The 25,136-nt window shown below is 41.0% G+C and overlaps 1 protein-coding gene across 1 annotated transcript; it reads right to left on the bottom strand.

Annotated features, from left to right (window-relative positions):
* Positions 1-53: 53 nt before the first annotated feature.
* tep1 (telomerase-associated protein 1) lies at positions 54-25,018 on the bottom strand. Its single transcript, XM_031865189.1, has 57 exons — positions 24,809-25,018; positions 23,621-24,117; positions 23,257-23,460; positions 22,970-23,119; positions 22,154-22,318; positions 21,936-22,073; positions 21,550-21,621; positions 21,190-21,314; positions 20,388-20,545; positions 19,892-20,001; positions 19,622-19,700; positions 19,220-19,412; positions 18,867-19,093; positions 18,658-18,710; positions 18,342-18,494; positions 18,067-18,138; positions 17,165-17,286; positions 16,842-16,907; positions 16,099-16,242; positions 15,731-16,022; positions 15,415-15,536; positions 15,093-15,206; positions 14,773-14,890; positions 14,244-14,432; positions 13,835-14,022; positions 13,592-13,733; positions 13,257-13,436; positions 13,006-13,098; positions 12,348-12,483; positions 12,002-12,161; positions 11,515-11,648; positions 11,333-11,421; positions 11,062-11,176; positions 10,924-10,950; positions 10,624-10,834; positions 10,299-10,419; positions 9,656-9,780; positions 9,477-9,576; positions 9,166-9,321; positions 8,470-8,682; positions 7,817-7,873; positions 7,551-7,689; positions 6,674-6,925; positions 6,275-6,426; positions 5,568-5,675; positions 5,310-5,414; positions 4,995-5,124; positions 4,774-4,859; positions 4,402-4,528; positions 3,764-3,894; positions 3,545-3,666; positions 2,723-2,866; positions 2,354-2,453; positions 2,086-2,197; positions 1,926-2,008; positions 1,338-1,442; positions 54-1,016 (listed from the first exon to the last, which is right to left on the bottom strand). Exons 2-57 carry the CDS (start codon positions 24,113-24,115, stop codon positions 897-899), a joined length of 7,824 nt encoding a protein of 2,607 aa, XP_031721049.1. The 5' UTR covers positions 24,116-24,117; positions 24,809-25,018; the 3' UTR covers positions 54-896.
* Positions 25,019-25,136: the final 118 nt, after the last annotated feature.

Consider the following 25,136-nt stretch of genomic DNA (forward strand, 5'->3'; position numbering starts at 1 on the left):
CATTAAGGTTAAAATCTATATTAATTTTATGGCAAAACCATTCAAATCCAGTGTGCAGCAGTGGAAATAGTTTTATTTACTTGACATGTTTATTGCACTAAATGTGACCAGCTGCCAATACAACAGAAGCAATTCAGTGCAGATAACAGAGTTGTAAAATCATTCGCTGATAAGCTGTGTTTACATATCTGCCATTGATGTCTCACAACTAAACAGCGTCTCTGTTTTCATCAAACATGATTCAAATAGCAATCAAATCTAATCCTCCTGCTTTTTAAATACAATAATGTACTGTCAACAAAATCTGACAATAACAAGAACATTACGACACCTTTTCTTGTCCCAGGAATAGAAAATAAATGCTACCAATTCAATTAATCCTTTATTGACTATTTATTGTATGTAATACTTTCTTCCCATTCAACAATTTTGGGGTAAATCTATATTTTCTGAATTAGTCCTTAAAAAAAAAACACATTAAACCAAAGTGCATTACATTTATTATCAAATAAAAGATAATTTTCTTCTCATTAAACACCCCAAGTGATTCATATCCCACATTCCGTTACAATAGAAAAAAAAAAAAAAAAAAAGAAAAAAAAAATAGAGACCATTCCTTAATTCAGCTCACACAAAACTATAACTGATAGTATTTTTAAGGCTTTATATATACACCTGCTTGTTACATTTGCAGGTTTTTTCACTATCTAAATCAACTATAAACTATTACCTAGATGCTTATCCCCGTTATATGATGAATATTTATTTTATATATTTACTGCATAGTCACCGTCATTTAGACAGAGAGGAAGCAAAACATTATTGGCAATCTTTGATTACAGTAGCGTTTAAGCATTTTTCTGAAACGCTGAATTTAGTGGTTAATATCTTGAGGATTATTCTTTCCAGGAGAGAAAGTAGAGCTTTCCCTGTCCGTCACCACAAACCAGTTCAGTCGGGTTTGCAGGGTTCACCTCCAAATGCAAAACAGGACCTCCACACGCAAACATACCAACCTGGAGAAAGAGAAAGAGAGAGGGCAGAAGGCAAATTAAGACCATTTGAAATTATTTAAAAATTAATGTGAAGGAAGAAGTTTATCGGTATGCTGCGTAAGAAGAGAACCAAACTTTCAGAGTACGCTCATTCGCTTTCTTGCCCAGAGTTTGATGAGAAGACCGGTACCATCTCTCCATTAAATGTGAAGCTAGAGCCAGCTGGTTAGCTTAGCACAAAGACTGGCAAAAGGGAGGAACAGCTAGCCTCGCTCTGTACGCGAGAGAGCAAAACAGCGCGATTCCCAAAATGTGGTTATTCTCGTAAGACTGTTGACGTACCTGTTTCTTGGTGTTTCTGTCCCACAGCTTCACTGTCCTGTCGTAGGAGGCTGAGATGATGGTGCGCTCTGTGAGTTTCAGCACACTGATCCTGTCACTGTGAGCCTGGAGACAGAACATTATCATCATCATTAAAAACAATACAAAGTGAAGCCTTGGCTTAAAGCAACGGCCGATTATTTCTGATGTTTGCTTTTATTTCTTTGTCAGGTCAGATGGGAGGGTTTTGTCAAAACACAGCTGCTTTTTTCTTCTTCTTTAAATAAATTAAGGGCACGTTTACAGTTGAAAGTTGTGCTAAAACCATTATTCGAAAAAGAGAAGATTAATCAACAACAATTCTGATAAACAAATGATTTATTAAGAAAAAAAAGCCAAATATTTGGTGGTTCCAGCTTCTCAAATGTAAGGGCTTCTTTCATTTCACCTTGGGCTCTTGGAAATTGTGGTGGGCATTTTTCAACATTTTGATTTTATTAATGAAATCAATGATCAAACATGTTGCAGCCATTGTTGAAAGTAGCAGTAATACCTCACTACAAATATAAAAATGTCTTATGATCTGTTTCAGAGTCTCTCCACTCTTACAGGTTTTCTACTGCTCCACGAGGAAACATCTGCAGGCTTGTTGAACCACATGTTGCCTTTCACGTCTCCACACACGACAAATTCTGAAAGAACATACAACGCATTGTTTATTGTGCGATTATCCAAACGGCTGCAGTGGGAACGGAACAGATGTTAGTACCTTTGTCCACAGTTCCAGCTGTTAGAGGACTCCCTTTCTCCTCCTCTTTGTCGGTCTCTAGGTCCATTGAGCTGAAAGCTGTATTGAAATCATTTTTGGGGCCCATCGCAAACTGAGGAAGAAGAGGACAATCGACATTTACTCTAAATTAAGTATGTGGTACACTAGAGCGCAGGTTTCATGAGTAAATCTGAGAGCTCCAACAAACATTTTTTGTATTCTAAAAATATTCTTGGTATAATTTAGAGTTAAGTTTGGCAAAACTCACAATGAAGCCAATTCTGACTTTTCCGTCTCCTTCGCCCACCAGCCACATGCTTTTCTCGTCGTTTTGGATCATCCCCAAAATTCGGCAATCTTGTTCCCAACTGCATTATTAGACAAATACACAAATTTAAGGTTGGTTTAATTATTCGGGGCTTTAAAAAAATATAACCCTTCAGTGTTTAACAAACACAACCCAACAGCACCACCAGAACTGAGCTGAGCTGTGTGTCACATCAAACATTTCAGGAAGAAGAGAGTTTTCTCTCAAATTAAAAAACCTGATGATAAAGTTAAACTTTGACAATGATTCATTAAGACCCTGAAAAACCTGGACAAAGATTTGAGTAAATAGTACACTCTGTAGTGTTACCTTCTAACTTCGCTTTCCTGATCATCTGCCTTGTCTTTTGTGACATCAAAGATTGTTCCAATGTCCGACACACCCATCAGGACAGAGCAGTAGTTGAGGCGGACCACTGGGTGTTTCGTTGAGTACGTGATTACCTTCACCAGGCTGGAAGCAACAGAAACACCGGGACAGAGCCGGACTGGTTAGTGGGTAGAAGCAAACTCCTCACATCTTATTTTATATATTTACAGTCTCCATAGAATTAACTCACCGTAACCCTCTACCCCAAAATGTGTTTTACTTGTTGTCATTTGGATGTCTGAGCTTCACTGTGCAGAAAGATGCATGTGCAGGGTTTGTCTTAAAATATGTTTTTAGGAAATTTTTTAAAATTGTGTCATTTTTGTTGGCGTTCAGTCTTTCAAAAACATTTTCACTGCAGAAAACTGCTCACTTCTCCAATTTACAGAATCAACCATTTAAATGGGAAATGACACTGTTGGGTTTAATTCATGTTGTCTCCAAATTCACACCGATGATTAATTCGGAGACTAAATTAAAAAAATACTCATTTAGATCTTAGTTACTTTTTTTTCAAATTTTTAACAGAAGGTAAGACTGATGACTGTCAGTTTGTAATTACATGTTCTCCCCATCACATTCATTTGTCACCTGCAAATCAATGCTGGTATAAATAAAAGTGTATTTATTGTTTTATTCTGTTGATGTCTCATGTTTTGTTTCCCCAGGTCTTTATTGTAAATGATGATTCATTCATAAAAAAAAACAAAAAGTAGTGTCGGCCCCGTGTGATAGCATGGCGACTGTTTTGCAGTTGTTTACCTTGCAGCGCCGTGTTGTCGATTCCACACCAGCTTCCACACATCAACAGCGAGCTTCGTGTAGCCGACAGCAAACTGGTCATCAGGCATGGAGCAGATCGCTGTGACGGAGCTGTCTGAAGCCTGATGCACACAAACAGACACGCTACGTGTGATTAACACAGACACAAAAACACACGCGTGTCCAGTATACATCCCTTTTTCCGGTGCATGTCTTCACCTGCTTCTGGCCGACCAGAGCGTTGTGCTGCCAAACTTCCAGCAAACCGGATTCATAACCAGCAAGAAGCAAAGCATCTCTCTGAGAGAAGCACAGAGCTGCGACTGGTCCTCTCAGACTGGGAAGACTCTCTGAAAGACAGAACACAGAGTTTTCATAATAAATGTCACACACAACATATATTAAGACACCCACAGGTAACCAGGTACTGTCTCCTTCACTGAGCAGCCTCAGGAGACTGTTACTAGTGATAAATACAGACGAGGGTGGTTTCAAATGATGTGGGTGACCTGAAACATTGTGACTTATTGGATGATTGAGGGTGTGAATAAACATCGACAGAAAAGGAGATGCAATTGACACAATGTTAACACATTTCTCTCAATTAGTGTGATCCAACTATTTTATTCCTAGAATTGGATAAGTAATTACGAATATCTCAATAATGTATGAAAATATTGTGATTTTCTTCTGTTATTATTTATTTATTAATTTATTAAGGACAGTAAAAATAATTTGAAGTTGACTTGAATGCATTAAAAAAACAGAGCTTTACATTTAATGCTCACTGAGTATCCACTGTGAACCATTTTCTTTCTTAATGGCATCTTATGTGAAGGAAGAATATAAAGGATTACCCGTTGCCCACGTCCAGCATCGCAATGAGCAGTCTTCAGAAACTGTGAGGAATTCTGGGAGTTCTTCTTTGCAAACAACTCCACATATCGCACCACTGTGACCCTGTAAGGTGCCAAAGTGCTCCACCTGTATGTAAAGATACAGAATGTGAGAGAAGACACATAAAACAAAAACATTTTATTATATTACGGACCCTATGGAAATCAGTTTTTGCTCTGCATCGAGATCAAATTCAAAGAAAATGTTTGAATAAAACTATAAAGCATAAATAGGACAAAAATCATGTACATTATTATGAAATATTTACTAAATTGGGAAAAAACAACAACTTTAAAACCAGTTCCCTATTCCCTATATTTTGACTGACAGACCTGTAGTGGTTTCCAGAGATGCACTGTGCCATCCTCAGAAGCAGTGAAAACAGTCATTTCTTCTGCGTTGACTTCTTTGTTCTGGTCTTAAAAAACAAATTAAAAATACAAAAATAACTTTTAATATATTAAAAATAAGACTCACTATACTGGCCAATATGACAGAGAGAGAGGGACAGACAAATGAATGTATGTGTGCACTCAATGCTTGGGCAGTTTACCTGTATTCGGTAGGAGTGAGCAGTGGTGTATACTTTTCCTGTGTGCAGCAATGTGGCAGATTTCTACGCTTGTTTCCCAGTTCCAAACATGTAGCGTTCCCTCTGTACTTCCGGCCATCACATACCGTCCCTGCACACAGAAACACCAAGTCAACAGAAATCCCCTAATGAGGCCGAGGGCTCACTTCATGCAAAAACAAAGACAGGCTCATTTGCTCCACCAATGCAACAATTATACGCATAAAGGTCTTTCAGGAGAGAAGGAAACAATACATTCTGTATTTTCTCCGATAGATAAATGTAGAATTTGCTCACAAGACAGCAGATAGACGTAAGAGGATTCCCCAAAGAGATTTCTCTGAGACGTTGGCCTGCCTGCAGATTCCATAAACAAAGCCTCCCATCGCTGGAAGAGCTAATCTGTGAGAAAAGAGGGAGGGTGATGAAGACAAGTTTGCATTAACACTACAGTGCTGTAAATAACACAGTATACTGTAGTCATAACAGCTCTATTCAGGGGCAGACCTGTGTGACTCAGGTTAGTTATATTTCTTTCATGTAATGAAGATTTACCACACAGTCTGGAGTCCAAACACAGCCGGTGATCCAGTCAGTGTGAGCGTGAAGGAGCGACTTTGAGAGAACAGCAGGAGAGGAACTCACATCCCACACCATCAGGGCCTGAAACAAAGACACCTGTCAGTACCGAGTCATACTGACACATCTCTCTGTTATTTAGTCCAATCAATGACCACAGGCTAAATAACAGAAACACCCGTCTGTGGTGCTGTTCAACTGTATTGCATTTTACAAACAACATCCTTTAAGTTGACTATAAAGTTGAATCAACACCTCACAAAAACAGTTTAAATCAAAAACTGAACATTATAACCGACATGAAGTTGGATTTATTGTAGGGTTGTTATATTTGACTGCATTTGTTTTAGCTTGATATCGTGATATCGTCAATTTAAACGGGAAAAGAGTTTGTTTATAGCCAAACGTTAGCTTTTTACCTCTGGCAAATGCAGTCACACTTCAAAAATCATTCGAGTGGAGTTCATTTGGGAAGATTATCTTGCTGAACAAAAAATGTAATTATCATAAATGTTTATTTGCCACCTAGCTTATTTTCTGCAATAACCCAAAGTCCACTGGAAAAATTGTCCCATTGTTTCCTTGAAAATCCATATGGCAAAACATGTATTAATACGGTCAGTGTTTGTATCAAAAACATAATTCTGATATTGTCAAAACGCTACAGCACAAACACTTTGCACCTTGTCTTTTCCACCGGAGAGTAGCTGTCCACCATCAGGGCTGAACGCCAGACAGGTGACTCCTCCACTGTGGCCCCTCAGATAATCATGATGCTCAATACTGGGGTCGAGGGCCAGATCGCTCAACAAACACAGAACAATGGAGAAGTTGTCTGATTCAAAGGGGAATACAGAAGGGAAAATAATAACATAGTTATCAGTAGAAAGACTGATGTTTTAGGAGAGAGAGTACCTTCCACCTGAGAAATATATATCAGAACATATAAAGGCACAGAGTGTAGCAGTGTGTAGCATTTGGGGGATCAACCACGCCACCAAATCCTACACACTGTCCCTTTAAAAAGGACATTTCTGTAAAACAATAGGTGATGTTTTTACTTCACCACCAGCGACGCTCACCTGAAGCTGTAGCCAGGTATGTGGAGTTTTGTGCTAATGTCTGGACGGTGCCTGGTTGCACATTAAACATTCCCCACATTTTCAGGCCTCCCAGCAGTCCCTTCTCTTCGTCTTCTTTCTTCCAGACCCTCACACGCTTGTCACTTCCTGCAGACAACAGCAGCTCAGGTTCGGTCTGCTCTGCGTCCAAAACGACCCACAGCAGGCTCAATATGGACACATCGAGGTCCGTGGAGTCCCAGATCTTCTCCCCTAAGATGGAAATAAAAATCGTTCTGGTCTGTTTTTTTTAAAAACACAGTGTCTTCATTTTGTGCAATATTCATACAGAAATAGAGGTGGTGAGTTGAATCAAAGGCCAATTCGGTTCAAGATTCAAGTGCATGCTCCTGCATGAGTCAGTACAATATAATCAGTAGGTTATTTATGTACTGTATGCCCATCTCCATGTGTATCTCAATGTTTTATCTCCTTGAAATATTTCTGTCTGTCCCTCTGTCTCCGTTGTTTTTTTAGGGGAAGTAAGTAAGTAAAGTATATTTTTAAAGCACCATTTCTGAGCTGCTTTTACTTTACAAGAAAAGACACAAACGAGACAGAAAGTATGGACACAATAAAGTGTAAGAAATAGAATAAGCAAAATTTAAAAAAGGATGAAATCTAAAAAAAACTGCTTTTTTCAGCAGGTGAAGTTTTGTTCCTGGTGAAATGTTTATGTTGCACAATAATCACGTGACTATAGCTATACAGACTTTTTTTTCTTTTAGGCATCATCTTCATATCTGTATTTGTCATCTACTTGTCAGATTGGTGTCTTCCAGTGATTTAATCTAGTAAAAAAAGTTTGTTTTTTTGCATTCCTGGTACATAAACAAACCTGAGTCGAGACTGAAGAGTTTGATGCCGTCACCGTGGTATCCCACAGCGGCATAGTCTCCATTAACAGCCACACACAGAGCAGCAGCAGGCTCAGACGGTACACACTTCAGTTTCTTCAGAGGAGGCTCCTGCTCGCACTAAAAGAGAAAATTGTGTGGTATATGTCAGAAAAAAAGACTGTTTTTCAATCATGTCCTACCTGTTCATACACACAGACTATGGCATGAAGTTAACACTTGTACACAAGATATTGAAGGAGCTTACCTCATCACTTTTTAATGCAGTGACTGATCGTCCGAGTCCTCCTGACCAGAGATGGAGCTGTTTTACAGAAGAACAAAAGGACAAAGGAGTGTAGGAGGCTATTTATTTCAAATAAGTGACAATGGTAATAATCTTTTTTTTTTTCTCTTAACAGAAAATTTAAGAGAAATGTAAGGCCCCACCGTGCATATAAAAGGAAAGGGTGCAGGTGCACTTTTTCTGCATTGAACTTCAGTTGGATACTCTTCCCTTAAAAAAATGACTGCAATATGTTTTCCCAAAGCAAATTCAGAAAAAAAGGCAGCATTCTAGTGTCAAAAACCATATTAATCTCCTGATGTCTTCTACATGTTGGTGAATTTTATTTTCAACGAGTGTACTGATGAAACAGCCTCAACTCTTTTTTCTGAATGTGTTTTGGGCAAACAAACCTTGGAGAATATACATTAGTCTTACAAATGTGTAAAATGTTTTAGCTGTGGCAGTTTTTTTTTAATAAGCAACAAATAATGTATTTGTTTTTGGTTGTGTAGTAATTAAGTCAGTAAAGTAGTGGAGTGATTATATTATCACAATCCAGACACTCAAGCCTGCAGAGTTACGATTCATTTCTCTGATACCAAGTTCAGTATGTGCAGGCAGTTATTCCTCACCACGTGATCAGAGCCGGCGCTCAGAAGCATGCTGCCTTCATCCAGGAAGGTGAGGGCCTCTGTGGCTCCGCAGTGAGCCTGGAAACACCCCACACAGGTGGAGGTGGGCACGGACCACACCCTGACGTCTCCACACAGAGACCCGGAGCAGAGCAGGGAGGTGGACGGCGAGAAGGAGAGACTGCGCACTGAGCGCTGGTGACCAGTCAGGGACTGAGGGAACAGACAGAAGAGAAATAGTGGTTGTAAAAAAAAAAACCCATCTTGGTTCAATCTGAACATAGTTAATACTCTTTCTTAATTGTAAAAGAGTACTCGTCGATTTAGCATCACACACACCAACATTGTCAACGAAAAACAGTTTCAAACTGATTCAGCAGGAACAGAGATAGTCCTTTATTCTCACACATTCCTCTTCCTGGCCAAACCATGATGCCCACATTACCCACAATGCAACCTGACCACTGAAAAGGTATAAAACCCAGAAATTGTACACAGCTCCATCTGAAGACACTAAAGGTTTTATACAAACATTTCACATATGCAATTGAGTTCTCCTTTAAAGTGTCAATCTTATAATCTTTAACAATCTTTATTTATCATCTTTTGTAACGGTTTCAAAAATATTACATCTAATTTGAAGTAGTGGGCATTAAATTGACGTGAGCTCCCTTTACGATTATCTTGATAACTCACCATTAGAGTTTTATTCTGGAGCCAGTTCCACACAATCACGTTCCCATTCCAGCAACCAGCAGCCAGCAGGTGACCCTCGGGGTCAAATGTCACACAGTTCAAAGGGCTGGAGCTGGGCAGGGCTGCTACCTCATAGCCTTTAGTAGAGGACCAAACCTGGAAAGTGGAAAAACATTCGGTCAGCATAATATAGATGGATAACGTTGAATGATTAAGTGACATATACAATTAAATAATAGTTGAGATTATTAGCTGCATCAAAGAGTAACTGATTTTGCAAACAACTTTCTTGTGATTTGTTTGAAACTAACTTTCAGCATGAAGTCCAAAGACACAGTTGCAAGGTGCTTCCTGTCTGCAGTGATATCGCTTCCTGTTATCACATTAGTGTGGCCCTCAATAAGAGCAGTCCTGCAAGATGGAGAAACACAAGTTAATTCAACCTGAATCAAATATGTTTAGTACATTTTACTTCCAACTCTCCTCTCACCTGCAGCCATTCGCAACGTCCCAGATCTCTATTCGTCCGTCAAAGGAGGTGGTAGCAAGACGTCCGTCCTTAAGAAAGACACCGCTTGAGATGCCGTCACAGCTGCTCACCAACGTTTTTACTTCCTGTTTACAGCCAGGAGGAGAGCTCATTTTAGAGGCTTTTTAAATCTCAACATGCGTGACAACTGAACAGTATTTCTTCATAGAACATGGCATATTTACAATTAGTGTTTAGGTGCTCTAATCAATTTCCTGCAGGAATCATATTTTTTAAACATCATACATTAAACCTTGAATCGGGGTAGAGAAGTATCACTGTGACAGTAGTGTGCCGGCATAAAAGGAAAGATAAGTAAGGTCGGGTAGACGAGAAATCTGATTACTGAGATGCTGCACATGGATCTTATAGTAACCAGGTTATTAAGTGAAAACGTCAGATTTTCTGTGATTACCTATGTGCATGTAAATGTACTGAATGTGAACTGAAAATGAATAACGTGTAAACCTGTGTCTGCAATTGGTCAGGATTGCTACGCTAAATAGAAACCACGAATCTATAAGGCAACAAAATGTGCAACGAGATGAAGAACACACCGAAGGGAGACAAAACAGTACATTTCATCTGTAGAACTTGCTCGTACCTGTCCGGTCTGAGTGTTGATGAAATGAAGCATTCCCTGTCCAGTGCCAACCACCATGAGCTCTTCATCCACGCTTCCAACCAAACAGGTTGGTACAGAAGAGAAGGTCGACACCAGCTCACTGCGATAAAACACACGAGACCATCAGAGCATTCCTTTACATCAATATTGGAACAGACACACAAAATAAAAAGTTTAAGAGACAAAAAAAACAACTATACAAACTGAAGATGACTACTAAAAAAAAAAATCATTCTCACTGAGTAGCAGTGGATTTCATGGGACACTTCTAATGCACATCTAACCACACAGAAGACCCTCTTACTTAGTTTCCTGGAGAATCCCACTGTCATTGTTTAGCCACTGAACTACCCGTGGCCCTCCTTTTCCCATCAGTCCTTGTGCCCAGATGTGAGCAGAGGTCTCAGGAGGCTCGTTGAGGGCTTGCTGAACGAAAAGAGCCGGCCATGAGGAGAGGAGGGGGCCGTGTCGCCGCAGGAAACTCTGGCAGTCTTCTAGACGAACCTGAAAGCCAGCTGAGAGCACAGAGAGAAACTTGTCTTTAGATAAGAATTAAACACTCTCAGCAGGAACCTGTGCATGTAATGGATTCTTAAGCACTTACATGAGGGTGCAGACTTATTCTTGTTGTCTGTAGAAGAAGCAAAATTTCACAGGACACAAACATTAGGACTTTTTGTTTAGCCATGAGTAAACCTGCACTACCACATTCATCACACACAATATCATCCTGCATGCTCACCATACAAGCTGTAGGTCTCCTTGAGGTGGTGCAGGAGGCCGTGGCGCACGTTAGCATACAGGAAGTAGTAGCTGGAGAGCAGAGAATGAAGCTGCTCTAGCTGGCGACTTTGAATCTGACCAAAGACAAATAAAAGGCAGTTAAAATCTAGCGTAATTATCACGAGAAGCTGGTTCTCTGGAGGATTTTATTGACCAGCGTGTATTTATGTTCTTTACACAAACTAACTGTCCTGAAATTGTGCATTTTGTTTGGCTGGAATATGACGAACCAGGTTGGAAGGCAGGTGCATGACAGAGTTGGCCTCACAGTGAAGGAAGGTATCTGTGCCCTGCGGGTCGGCCAGTGCCCACAGATGAGCTGTGTAAAGAGACAGTGCAGTGATATGATGCTAATTAGAATTTACAGTGACTAATACTTACACTGTATTAAATCAGACTGTGTGTACTTTACCTGCCAGTACGAGGTGAGCTCTGGTTCTGTCACTTTCTGTTGGGAGGAGAAAGTCCTCGAAGGCCCTCCTCACCTCCGGATTGGTTAGAGCCAGCAGGTCGTCAGTGTCGTGGCAATGAGACGGACCAACCAGGCTGCAGATAAGGATCCACAGGTTTAATATCTGTTTTCAACTCACACCTCAGTGTGCTTTATCTAAACAGACATTTCCTCTAATATGGAGGAAATCTGAAAGCACACAATCAGTATAAACCCTTGAAATGTGGATCAAATTTGAATGATTATGTGTATTTAATTGTTATTGCAAATCATAGTACAAGAGAGTAAAGATAAAAAACAGACAGCTAGGTGCAAAAATACTTTGACAAACTGATACAATCACCTCACATCAGAGAGTAATCTTCACAAGCAACCAAAGTTAACTATGAGAGATTGTTGCCACAGATAATGGCAGCATCCGTACTATTTGCAGTCATATGGGTCATACCTTTGTAAACTCTGCGCTATACGGGTGAAAGTTGCCATGGGTATGCGTCCCTTGGGCTTCCTGGACAGATGCAGCACTTCCTGCCACGTGAGCTGTCCGTCCCGAGAGGATAAGTCGTTGCATGTGTTCAGTACAGTGTACACGTCTCTCTCCCTCAGGCCTGTTCATCAAGAGGAAAAAATGTTGAGGCAGCCAAAGAAAGTTAAGTAAATGACCACTTTGGTTGTAATATCCCTTTAAATATTTTAGCACTCGCTGTATTGCACTACCTACCAATTTACCCCATCTCTAGTGTTCTAGATTAAAAATAGCGCAATGAATAACATCATAACTTGACTCATCGTACCAGTGGAGCTGACAGTGAGTGCTGCCAGGGCCCAGCGGAGTCCCAGCATGCCTCTGTACTGCGAGCAGAGTCTGTCCAGGCTGTGATGCACCAACTGGCTCAGAGACTGAGGCAAGCCCTGGAGGCTCTCCTTCAACTAAGACATGGAGACAAAGTACAATAACCACCAAGTTGATAATCATGTGCATGCACTAAGTTGGGTCGGTCCAACCGTTCAAGAATTTTGATGTGTTTGCCCCAGAGGGTTTTCTGTTTTCACAGCCAGTACAGCACATTTATTACTGGAGCCAGTTTTTCTTCTCATCATTGCATCTTATGGGAAGACGTGACAGGCATTGATTTATATTTATTTATGAAGCCCTTAACGGCAATTAGCCGTCGTACATCACATCCTTATTAAATTGGTCCTATAATCATATATTTCAGTTCCCATCAACCGACGCTGTTCTTTGTGTGTTGCACTAGCTAGCTAATGTATCATGCATGCTATAACATCCTACTCTCATTAGGAGCATGTTAGCTCAAGTACAGTCTCACACAGCTGCTAGCGATTTAAGAAGGTTTCATGCAAGCATCCACCCCAATCTTTGCCACAGCCAAGAGTGGAAAAACAACCAGTAATACCAATGTGTAAACCCTTAAAAAAGTGTTTTTAAACCTTATCAAAGGAGGCAAAGTTCCTCAGGTCTTCACAGGCCAGGTGCAGGTAGAGAGGACTCACTGCTCCCTTCTTCATTATCAGCGTCTGGAGCTGGATGAGCAGACACAGCATGGTTTTAAGATCATATAAGCGTTAAAGGATTAAAAGAGTGGGGGCAAACTGTTGAGTATGGCAGCCTTATTCACAGAAGCAGAATTTTGACACTGTGTACACTGTGATGTTTACAGAGCTCATGACATTAGAGGAACCTGGTTGTTGAATGCAGAGTCACTGAGTTTCTTGCCGAAGGAGTCCAGTCCCTTCTGAACTATCTCCTTCCGGTCCGGCATGGTAAGCTGTCCCAGGGCAAATAGGACGGTGCTGCTTTTCTTGGCCAGGGTTTGTAACAGTGCTGCTTTGGTTGTGATGCTCACTACCAAACAAACACCCTGACAAGAAAAAATATATAGAATCTGAGTTTTACTGGAGCAGACAAACCCTTACAAATTCAACCATAGATCATTTCTCATTTGCTCCTTTCTACTGTACCATCTCACTAGAAAATTAATTAATTTTCCGTCATTTTTCTGTCCATGTAACTGACCTGAGGAAGCTGCTGTGGTATCCAATCAGAGCTGAGCTGACCTCTGCCATCTTGGAGAAGATCCACCCCATCAATGAGCAGCACCAGAGGTTTGTTCTTCTTTATGTCACTCAAGTTGGAGTGAAATTCTAACAGGAGATCTCTGTAATTAAAAACAATTAAAGGAAAGGGAACAGCTGTTGGTGCATAGACAACATGATGCACCTGCAAGTTATATCAAAGGACAATTCAAAATCTAGTTACTTGTAAGAATGGGGAAGAGGCGATTCCTCCTTCGTATCTTTCATCTTTCTCAACCACCGAACGAGGAATCGCAGCAGGTTTTCCACAGAGCGTGCTGATTGGCTGGCAGCTGTAGAGTAGGAGATGACATCGCAGACGAGGTTTTTCCTAGACTTAACTCCAGTTCTGAGGCTGTCTGCTAGAGCAGCCTGAGTGGAGATAGAGAGAGAGAGATAAACATGGGTGGCAATGTTTCCAATGTAGAGGATTTACAACCTAAATACATCCTACCGTTAAGGCAGGTTTGAGTTTAAAATGTTTTTTTTTTATTCTGTCCAAACTCCGATACAGATCTGACTACTTGCGATCAACAGGTTAGAATTCCTGACTGAAGAATAGAGTAGAGTACAATTCCTTAAAAAACATTTACCATGAAGACAGTTTTTCCCTCTCCAGCTCCGCCCTCCACCACCATCAACCCTCCTTTGCTCTGGGCCTGCTCCACTATCTCGACAGCCCCAGACAGCAGCTTCGCCCTGCCAAAGAACTGCCTCTGCAGCGCCTCCTGGTGGACCTCCTGCTCAATCACATCGGACAAAGCCTCGGCCTCGTCGTGCTCCTGCGACATGGAGAATAATAATAATGAGGCGTTTAACTACAATTTACTGGATGTTACATTTTGTCCAAGATATCTCTGTAGTCTGAAATGATACCAATCAATAATACAAGGCTCAATATTGCTCAAAACAGTTGCAACTGAACAGAAAATACCTTCTGACTAAATGTGGATCTTTAGTAGTTTCACACAGCAATCTAAAGTAACTGAGCACATTTACTCAAATAAAGTGGCAATACCATGTTTTGTTATCTAAATGATGCTTCACAACACAACATCTGAAACAAGTTTGGTTAACGAAGAGTTTGGCAATGAAATTGATTGACTAGTCGGAGTGACTGACTTCCACAAACAGCTTTACTACAGCCAGCCACAGGTCTTCCAGCACGGCCTTGCCAAAGTCCTCCAGGTGTTTCAGATACGGTTTCCCCTCCTCAACGCCGCCCCACTCACACGAGTAACTGTGACAGAAAAACAGACGAGTTGGCTCAGCTGAAGCACTCCAAGATTATATTTTAGTGGATTCATTTCAAAACAAGTTGTACTTCAACACCAGTTGATACGGAAAAAAACACAAATAAACAAATACTGCTTAAATGAGAAATATTCTAAAGGCATCGTGAACTATTGTTCAGTGCATGGGACGTGACAGAGATGACTCACTTTTCAGTGACTTTGACTTCACTGGCCCGGATCCTTGTCTTCAGAGATGCCATTTTAGACTCCGCCTCCTTTGACTCAGGGACAAAATCAGATCTCCAAGCCACCGGAACTGATCTGAGAAACAACGGAGGAAAATTTAATTAAAACATAAAATACTTAAGGTGATTTTCAGAAATCTGTAAAGTATTACATCACTGAAAACAACTTAATAGAAACACAAATATTTTACAAAACATCTACATCCCACGACTCATTTAACCCTTTCTCTTTATACATTTAAAGTTTGGACCAGTTGTGCTGTGTGAATGTCAGCATGGATTACTTGGTGATGTTTGGATCTCTGAAGTAGCAGAACATTCGCTGTTGTGCTGTGTCGGGGTAAAGAGCCTGGAACTGACGGATCTCCATCTCTGTGATGGAGAGGCCTTCTGGGGCCGACGCCAGCTGCACACAGACACAAATTATAATTTATTTCACTATTTCAATGAATGTCTTAAATGTAAATTCACATCTGAAAACAGACATCATTCTCTATCAGTAACAATAACGTGATGGTTAGTAGTCGCTGACATTTCTACCTTTAAATAATCCTTTTCAGTATTAATTCTTTAATTTGATGTCATAATAACACGTCTTACCCAGCTGTTCTGCGGCAGGTCAGGGAGGACCGGTCTGGGAGGCACCAGGCCGTACCTCTCCCCCAGGATTCCCACCAGCATCTGGCTGCGACACACCTCTGACAGGCACAGCTCGGTGGCCCGCCCCGACTCCTCCTCTGTCACGCCCCAACGCAGCTCCACCTCCTGCAGGTAGAGGCAGTGTGAGGCGGCGCGACGCCGGAGCTCCGGGAACACGCTGCGCACCAAGACGTCGCGCTCAGCGTGCATGTCTCTGAAGGTGGAGGAGATGAAGACACGTACACCTCGCCACCTGACGACAGAGGAAGTCTTCAATGTGAAGCAGCAAACAATTCAAGCTTGCTTCTTTGCCACAAAATAATAATTACCTTAACTTGGGGCTGGCTGGTATCGGGACAACACTATTTGTGGTCTGAGGGCCTTTAGCGCCCTCTGGAGGTGGGACATTGTACACTTTGTCTAAATGCTCCACGTGGTCCAGCATTCTGGATGATCCTCGTTCTGCCACAAACCTGGTCACAAAGTTAAAGAAACAGTTAAATACTACAGAAAATATGCTTATTCTCTTTCTCGTCTCGAGTTAGAAGTTAGATGTCTGTCAGATAAATATGAAGCTACAGCCAGCAGACGGGTGGCTTAGCTTAGCATAAAGACTGGCAACGGCAAAAAGCTAGCCTGGCTCTGTCTTAAGGTAACAAAATCCACCTACCAGAACATCTGAAGCTCAATAATTAACATGTTATCTAGTCTTTTTAATCTCTACAATAGTTGGAGTGTAAAAAGGACAATTTGGCGTTTTACTTGGGGGTTTATTTGCCAGACTGTGTATTGGCAAACACCACTGACTACCTGGTCATTTTCACATTTCAGTTGTTGTAGAGATTAAACAAACAAGATAACGAGTTAATTAGTGAGCTTTAGAGGCGCTAAGCCAGTCTCACTGTTTCCAGTCTAAGCTAACTTAACGAACAGGTATGAGAATGATTTTGGCAAGAAAGTTCCGACCATTCTAATTTGCTTTTAGGAACCAGTGGGCTTTACATTTTTCACATGTATAAAAATCATCCAAATATGTTTTTTTGTATTAAAATGAGCAACCCAGACATTTTACCTCAGCATTTGTTCACTGAAGCCAGACAGCGTCACACAGTTCCTGTCAGCGACGAACTCTGACTCTCTGCAAGAAGACAAAACAACAATAAAGACGGGAAACAGAAACCAGCTAAATTTTGTTTGTTGCTATGATTGTCTACATTATTGTGCATTTTTGCAAACAAGCAAATATAAATCTTTGCTGAAAGAACATTGATAGAAAACAAAGTTGGTACATTTTAAAAGTCCACCAGTGATTGGTGAGTGCAACTTTAGATTCTCAATACTGTCTGTGAGATATACTGTAGGAGCAGCAGCTGAAGAAGGAAATTGGAGCATTACTGTTCTGCCAATAAGATTTTCACCACAAGGGCATTGTTATTTATGTCCCTCCTGTAGGTGTCGATGTTCCACTCGATTTCGTGACAGATCCATCGGTCAGACAGCACGATGATGTTGTCAACCTGAGATACAAAACCATATGAGCCCAAGGATCACAAGGAAGCCTCTTGTACTGTCGTCTAAAGCGGCGGCATTTTACTTTTAATCAACAAAGTGTTTAATTGATGTTAAGTACCTGAAACTCAGGTACTGGCTCAGCGAATATTAAATTGAAGAGCCACAGTGTTAGCAATTTCGGACCAGTATTTTGGACATCAAAACTCCAAATCAAGCCACCTTGGAGCAGAATTTTAAAGGCAAGGAAAGTCTGGCCCCCCGCAGCCCAAGTGTGTCTTATTGTTATAGCTCATGTTTGTGCTGGTTACATTCTATCAATATTTTATTAGGCATATAAGCAGAGGGTAGGGAAAGGATACCCAAGTCATGTCTGTGGTGCTACCATTTGTAGATTTCGTTAAAACATTACTGAAATCACTTAAATATATTATAAATATATCTTATTGTGATACAAGTGTTAAATGTAAATCCTAAAAACACAGAACGAGACAGAGACCATAGATACAACTAAAATAAACATGTATTGCCTGCAGGTGGCATAAATAACAGGACATATGTAAACGTCTAAAGCTGTGATTTATTTTCCTAATAGCGTCCTGCAAGCCAGTTCCATCAGGTTCCATCCGGTGCTGCATATCTATTAAAGTTTAACACCACTAATACCGCTGAGCTAACTGTGAAACCATCTAAAAGATATGAGTTGCCCCCTTTAAGGCAATATTTATTGTGTAAGCACTTATCATGCAAAATAAAGACATAATAATCTAAAATAAGAATAAACTAACCTTGTTTTTCTTGGTGAACATTTTGGACAAGCAACATTCGTCCCTCTCTTCATACGACAGCTCTGAACATGCCTGAGAAAGAGAAGTATTCATTCACTAAAGGCAACATCCAATGAACAGAAACACAGCTTCTCTGTGTATTTCAATTGTGTCCATCCTTATTAGTTACTATCTTTATACTATTATGAAGTAGCTCAAATGAATGCTGGTAGTGATTTTAAAAGTGAAATTAGATGAAACACAAACAAGATGCCACAGAGAAAAAGAGCCCTGACCTTCATTTGCTTCATCACACTTCTGACATTATCCAAAAGAACATCGGACTTCAGCTCGACTTCTTGACTGTGACGCCAATCTTGTAAGCAGAGCTGAAAGTCCTCGGCACTGCTGCCAATCATCAGCGAGAGCAAAACCGCAATCTCCTTAATCTGAGAGAATGCACAAGTGGGGGAGAGATTATAGTAATTAGAAATAATCAAGTAAAAACTGCACAGTTGAAACAACAGTTATGAGGTTTGAAACTGAGTCAAATGATCCTTAAATCAGTCTTTCTTTGTGTTATTCTCAAATCAGAAGTAAACAGGCCCTCACAGAAGGAGTGAGCTGGTCCTCTGTCTTGCTCTTCCTCCTTCTCTTCCCTCTCGGTTTCTTCTCCTCCTCCTCCTCCTCCTCCTCCTCCTCCTCCTGCTCCTGCTCCTCGTCCTGCTCCTCCTGCTCTTCCTCCTCATCCTCCTCATCCTTCTCTTCCTCCTCATCCTCCTCATCCTCCTCATCCTCCTTCTCCTTCTCTTCATCCTCATCCTCCTCCTGTTCCTCCTCATCGTCCTCATCCTTTTTTTGCTCGGGGTCTGGTGGGAGGCAGAAGTCCAGTTTACGACACCACTCGTCATCTTCGCTCATGCCAGTGGAGAGCACGATGACGGTCCGTCCGGGGAGCGGAGGCACGTTGTAACGACAGGAGAGCTGGACCGCCGTCTCCAGAGCTTTGCGATAACGGTCCAAGAGAGCGACGGTGAACTCTCTCTGACTGGATGCACAGACACACACAGATACAGTTGCATAGTATAATTTCTTTTTAATCCATGCAAATATTGTCTTTGTTGTCTTTTTAAGAAAGAAAGAAATTGCTGAAACTCAAAGTACACTCCCATACTTGGCTTTTAGGAGCTGGGCCTTCTTGGCTTGGTAGAGTCGATAGATGAACGGCACTCCGAGTGTCACCCTGATCCGGCTCCTCGGAGTCGTCTCCCATTCCAGACTTTTGAAGCGTTTGCTCTTGGGAATCTTACTCAGGATGCCCGCCAGGATCTCTTTAACAGGGGGGAGTGCTTGCTCTGATGCTGTGGCTAGAGGATAGAGAGGCAAAGGGGAGGTGCTGCATCTGTTCATTGTTGCAGTATGTCAGAGGTACACTTTATAGGCTGGTTAGGCTGATATGTTAGTTTGTCATCATTTCATCACACTAAATGAGTGGAATGTGATACCATGTCTTGAAGGATGAGCTACCTAAAAGAGGAGTTCCTTTAGTGCCACACTTGTTGTATATGTATCTCACCCAAAGTGTTGAGCTCCATGATGACTTTGTAGGCAGCGAGGAATCTGGTGGGAAACTGACGGCTCTGAATAACCGCTTTCTGTAAACACATCAAGAACACAGAGTTTACCGAAAAGGAATGATTAAACTGAGAGTTTAATTACAAAAGAAACATAACAACCAATTGACGAACATGAATACGACTCTTCCTCTGGTACACAAACAACAGTATACTGTATTATAGTCTTTACACTAAGGATTCAGTGGATGTTATACTGTATTAGATCTCACCTTGTTGGTCAGTCTGCTGAGGATCTTCTCGTGATGAGCCTCACTGATGCCCTTAGTGATCATGTTCCTCAGGTTCCTCAGCATGGCCATGAATGGAAGAGACTTATTGTCTGCACAGGAGAGAAAGTATTCATCAGTATGTGTGATCGTGGACATGTTTTAGTATTTACAGGCGTGTTAGATGCATACAGTTTGTGTTTTTATGTTGGAAAATATGTATTCATTGCTTTTTTTTGATTCCATATATACCAGTGAGCTTTGGACTCGAAAAATGCTAGATTGAATCTCTGGACCAGATTGGAAAGTTAAGTCAAACAGTACTTAAAATGAAAGAGTTGTGTGATGATTGACTGGTAATACTGGTGGCTTTTATTATTTTAAACAATTGTGAGGAAGTTGTGAACAAGAAAAAAAAAAAGTGTTCTAATTGCCCTGGACTAAAGGAGCAACTCAACATTTTGGAAACAGTTGTCTGTCAGTGGGAACTTCAGCAGACCTATGAGCTTCTCCCAGGCGGCGGCCTTGTTGCCCTCCAGGCTGAGCAGCCGTTCCCACGTCTCCGGCTGTTTGAGCTTCATTCGCATCCCGGCTCTCTCCCTGTCCCAGGTGCCCTTTATTCCACTGTGGGTGAATGTCTTCAGGTCAGCAGGATAGCTGCAGGACACAACCACATCGCATTATAAAATGGAAGCGAGACAAGCCCAGAGATACACCAGTGGAAAAGTCATCACGACAGACCTGAGACTGAACCTTTGTCTTCTTATTCTCCCCTCCTCCGTCTACTTTTCTATCATCATATCGTCTAAACAATAAATATATAAAATGCTATTTTTTTTTTCCCTAAAAAAAAAAAAGAGCTTTCCGTAGAACTGAATTAAAGAGATAAGAGTTCCTTCTGTGTCATCGATAAGTGGATATTAACAGATAATTATAGGAGATCTTAAAATGTTTAAGAAACTGCACAACACTTTAAGTGTCCTAATATCTGCTTTTAACTACTTCATTATGTGTTCTAAATGTTGAATTATTATCATACAGTGGGTTTTATGTTACATCTTATTTTCCCAGTTTTCATGTTCATTCAATGTCTATTTTCCCTTAGTATAAAGCACTTTGTTCTGCATTTCTTGTATGAAAGGTGTTATATAAACAAAGTTCATTATTGTACACTATTTAATACAGGATCATATACTGCTTATAGATGATAAATGTGGAGAGTGGGGTTAAAGTAAACTGGAAAACGAGGAGTTGGCAAATGATGTGCTGTAGATCAGTGTGTGAATGTGTGTGTTGCTTACTTTTTCCCCAGAATGGCCATAACATGTTCAGCCGGTTCTTTAATGTGAAACTTCTTGATCATCTTCTTTATACTGAACTCGCTCTGCTTTTTATCCACCGCCTCTTTTCTGCCGTCTTCATGCAACTGCACGCGCACACAGACACACACACACACACACACACATAAACCAGTGTTACCCACGTTCTGATGTTTAGTTTGACAATCTGCACTAGAGCCGTATCCGCACACACAGCGGAGGTTGATGTGAACAAAAACCCCTTAGCTAAACTCCAAACATTAAATTAAATAACAGTAAATGTAGAAACATCCAAAGTCCTTATTAAGTGGCACAATAGAAAAGTACTGTACATTGACTTACAAACTTCATCAGAATAGTTTCATCTGATCGGAGCAAGTTCGCCCACTTTTTCAGCTGCTCGCCAGTCGGTCTCTGGAAATCAAAGATAGTGCAAGTAGAGCCAACCAGGAGTGATGAATAGAGGATATTTGAGACACTGTCTCAATTGAGAGGAATTAGTCAATATTACCTAAATAGAAACCACATAAAGTTTTCATCTTTTTTCAGTCGAGGTGGTTAAAAGTGTGTGGGTGTCAACCTTAGTTTTTCACCACAGGCAAAGCTAAGAAACACTATTACTGACAAACAGTTTTCTGCCTTTTATTAGCAGGGGTTTCATACTAGTATTATTAGGTTTAACACTAAACTATATCAAACAATAGAGACCAAAATGAATGCTTCTGTACCTTGGGTTTGAGCTTGTTGCGGTTGTGTTTACAGCGGTGCTTGCGAGTGTTGTATTTGGCCAGCTGATACTCATCGAACTGCTTGAACTTGTCAGCCATTGCCTTCTTCAAGCACATCGGCAGGGAGTGACTGAAGCACTGGAAACCAACAAACACAGGGTTAAGACTGGACAGAACTGACAGAACTGACACATCCAGATTCACTCACTAAGACTTACTGTACTATAGATTCTGACTACTTCCAGCCAATCCGAGGGCAGCTGTACGGCAGCGCAGAAGTATCTGCGGACGTGTGGCTTGGTGGCGGGCTGGTTGGCAGCCAGGGCCAATAAGAAGTTTGCTGTGATGCGGATGTTCAGCTCCTGTCGAGTGTAAACTGCCACCTGAATGGTAAAAGAAAGAACGAGCACACTGTACATGACTGATGAAATAATCATAACCCTTTACTGTCATAATGTGTACCGTCTGTCTGAAAATGAACTCTACCAAAATCATTGCAGGGTGAATAAGTAAGGAAAAAAGGCACTTGAAATGTGATATTGGCCATGAAATGTATTCACCAATGTTGACCTAATTTTTTAAAGGAAATTGTTTGACAGACATTGGTAAAAGTAGATCCTTTACATGAAACAAGACGACGAACAAGTGACTGTTTCATTATGAAATAACTGGAAATTAAAATGCATATTGAGTACTATTTGTTCTTTGTTATGTTGTATTTGTCATACTGTCACTTTGTTCTTTCCCAATTTCAAAATCCAATAAAAAAATCAAAGTATAATTTGTTTTCTAGTTTGTGGGATTTATCTAATTTTGTACAGTGTTGTCATATTCTGCTGTATACATCCATTTACACATATCTATGAATTCTTGCTACAATGCATTTCTTGTCAGTGTTTTTCAGCATGACGATGTCTCGGTGCGGTTGAAACATTACCACATAGTTCAAAATAAAAGTTCAGGAGCGAGTTTGGCACAGAAATAAAAATGTCTCCGGATACATACCACCTGCACACACAGACGTGCAAACACACCTTGAGTAGAAACTGTGGGTCACAGGCAGAAATGTCCTTCGCCAGGTCTATGATCTTGGTCCAAACACTTTTCTCTGAGTCCCAGTCCTTCTGGCCTGGAGCTATGCTCTTATTGACCAGGGAGCAACACACCACGTTCAGCAGGAGATACTGAGGAGCAAACAGAAAGACAATGAGGTATGTGTCACTTTAATCAACACAGGCATATCATTTGGTGGCACTGGTGCAGAGAAATGCTAAACTGAGTATTTCTCTGACATAAATATGCAGTGTGAAATATCTCCTACCTTTTTATCTTTCAGCTCCTCCTCAACATTTTCATTTGCTCTGTCAATCTCAGCAAATTCCTCTTGTTTGGTGACCATAGTTTGTTCGAGTTCGTTGTTGCCCAACTCTGTTTCCTGGGCAGGTAATTCCATGGCTATCCCAGCATCATCATCCTCTTCTTCTTCGTCTTCTTCTGGCAAAGTATCATCTTCCCCAGAATACTGCTGATGCAGGAGAAGTTACATTAAAGCAGTAATACAGCCAATGGGATGCTTCAACACATTGTGTCAAATAGTTTATATAAGAATGGGTCATTTTATTTTCTGTTTGTGCAAAAACAAATTGACAAAAGAGTAAAAATAATGAAAAAATGATTTCATGTACCTCAATTGTTTCTTCAAAACTGGACTGCATCACTTCAGATGTTTCATTGCTGCCTTCATCTCCTCCACCCAGAGCACGGTGGAGGAATGAAGGCAGTTGAGCAAAGCGATTGAGCAGAGCACTGCTGGGCAGGGACGCAAAGAGCAGAGCGTCATTTGGGACGGATGTAGAGGAGGTGAGGGAAAAAGAGAGACCAGGTGAATGGTCAGTTAGGAGCTTGTTCTCCGTGCTGAGGAGAGGAGAGGTGAGAGATGTGGAGAGAAGGGAGGACGAAGTGGACGACAGGCTGGAGGGCTGGAGAGAGGGGCAAGAGGAAGGTTGTGCTGAAAAGCTTAAGAGTGAAGAGCAGGGCTGGGGCATCAATGTGGAGGCCTGAGCCAACAACTTATTTTCCAGACACAGAGGAACATAGTTGGCAGACAAACTTCTCCCACACGTGACCTGCTGCTGCTCTCCTTGGGCCACATTAGTCCGCTGCAGAGACAACGCCCTCATCTCTGCAGAGAAACACATGAATCAGACTGTCAACGGCTTTCTCAAACACAAACCCTTACAAACCTGCGTGGTATTAAGCATTGAGACAAGCAACTCCGCAGCATTCCTTCAAATGTTTAACCAAGCATTGTCCTACTGTGTACTGTGGTTAAGGGTGTGTGCTGCTCAGTTGAAAGCATCCATAAAAAAGGGACAAAGTCTGGAAATAATCAGCATAAGGACCGACAGGCTTTCACAGTTTCACCAGACATGTTAAATACAAAACTTAGTCAAATTCGATCAAAATAAGGAATCAATAGCTTTCTGTAGGCTAAAAAATAAAAGAACATATTCTGTCTAAACTGACAAAAATTGTTTAATTAAATAGGAATAAGTTTCAAGTTGGCCAAGAGCTTGATTTGTGGTGTAATGTAAGCCCTTTCATCAAGTTAGTTAAGTAGCATTTTATATTTATTTATTAAAATGTCAACTTTAAACAACTAAACTGTGTGCAGCATTAACGGTCAGAAAGAAAACACTCTACCACATTATCAAAACAGCCACCGGACCTAACCGTGACAAATGAAGAGAAGTGAGACATTCGTCAACATTAGTCAAGATCTTTAATAGTTGTCTTCTACGTTGCAATGACTCGAGAGTTTTCCTAGAGGTGGTGGGGGAAGTGAACGCCCAGACTAGTCGCAGGAAACTTACCGGAAATAAATACAGTTTAAACTCCACGTGCCCGAGAGTTGACTCATAAACAAAAGTGTCGTCTTGTGTATAAGGTTACCGTCCGAAGTACTGAAGCGTTAGCATCTATTTCTGAAGCATTTCACAGCAATGTGTAGCTCCTGATTTACAGTAAATGTCCTCATCCGAGCAGCTGCCTGTCTACGTGGTTGTCTTCAGAGCGCTGATTGGTCAGAATTTTGTGTACTTTTTTACCGTAACTGCACGTGTACGGGTGCCTACCCTGAAATCATCGAATAAAGGCAAAATTACATTTGGAAGAAGAAAAAAACGGTAGTTATAATAGAAA

Source organism: Anarrhichthys ocellatus, unplaced genomic scaffold, assembly GCF_004355925.1.
Source record: "Anarrhichthys ocellatus isolate YVR2014 unplaced genomic scaffold, GSC_Weel_1.0 scaffold32, whole genome shotgun sequence".
NCBI classification, from domain to species: domain Eukaryota; kingdom Metazoa; phylum Chordata; class Actinopteri; order Perciformes; family Anarhichadidae; genus Anarrhichthys; species Anarrhichthys ocellatus.

What these genes read in the sequence shown, in the direction of transcription:
- tep1 (XM_031865189.1), bottom strand. Translation starts at nt 24,115, where the DNA reads ATGAGGGCGTTGTCTCTGCAGCGGACTAATGTGGCCCAAGGAGAGCAG. An exon ending in CGCCTGGGAGAAGCTCATAG is followed by an intron (nt 20,002 to 20,387) that starts GTCTGCTGAAGT and finishes TCTCCTGTGCAG; the next exon opens with ACAATAAGTCTCTTCCATTC. An exon ending in GGAGACCTACAGCTTGTATG is followed by an intron (nt 10,951 to 11,061) that starts GTGAGCATGCAG and finishes CTTCTTCTACAG; the next exon opens with ACAACAAGAATAAGTCTGCA.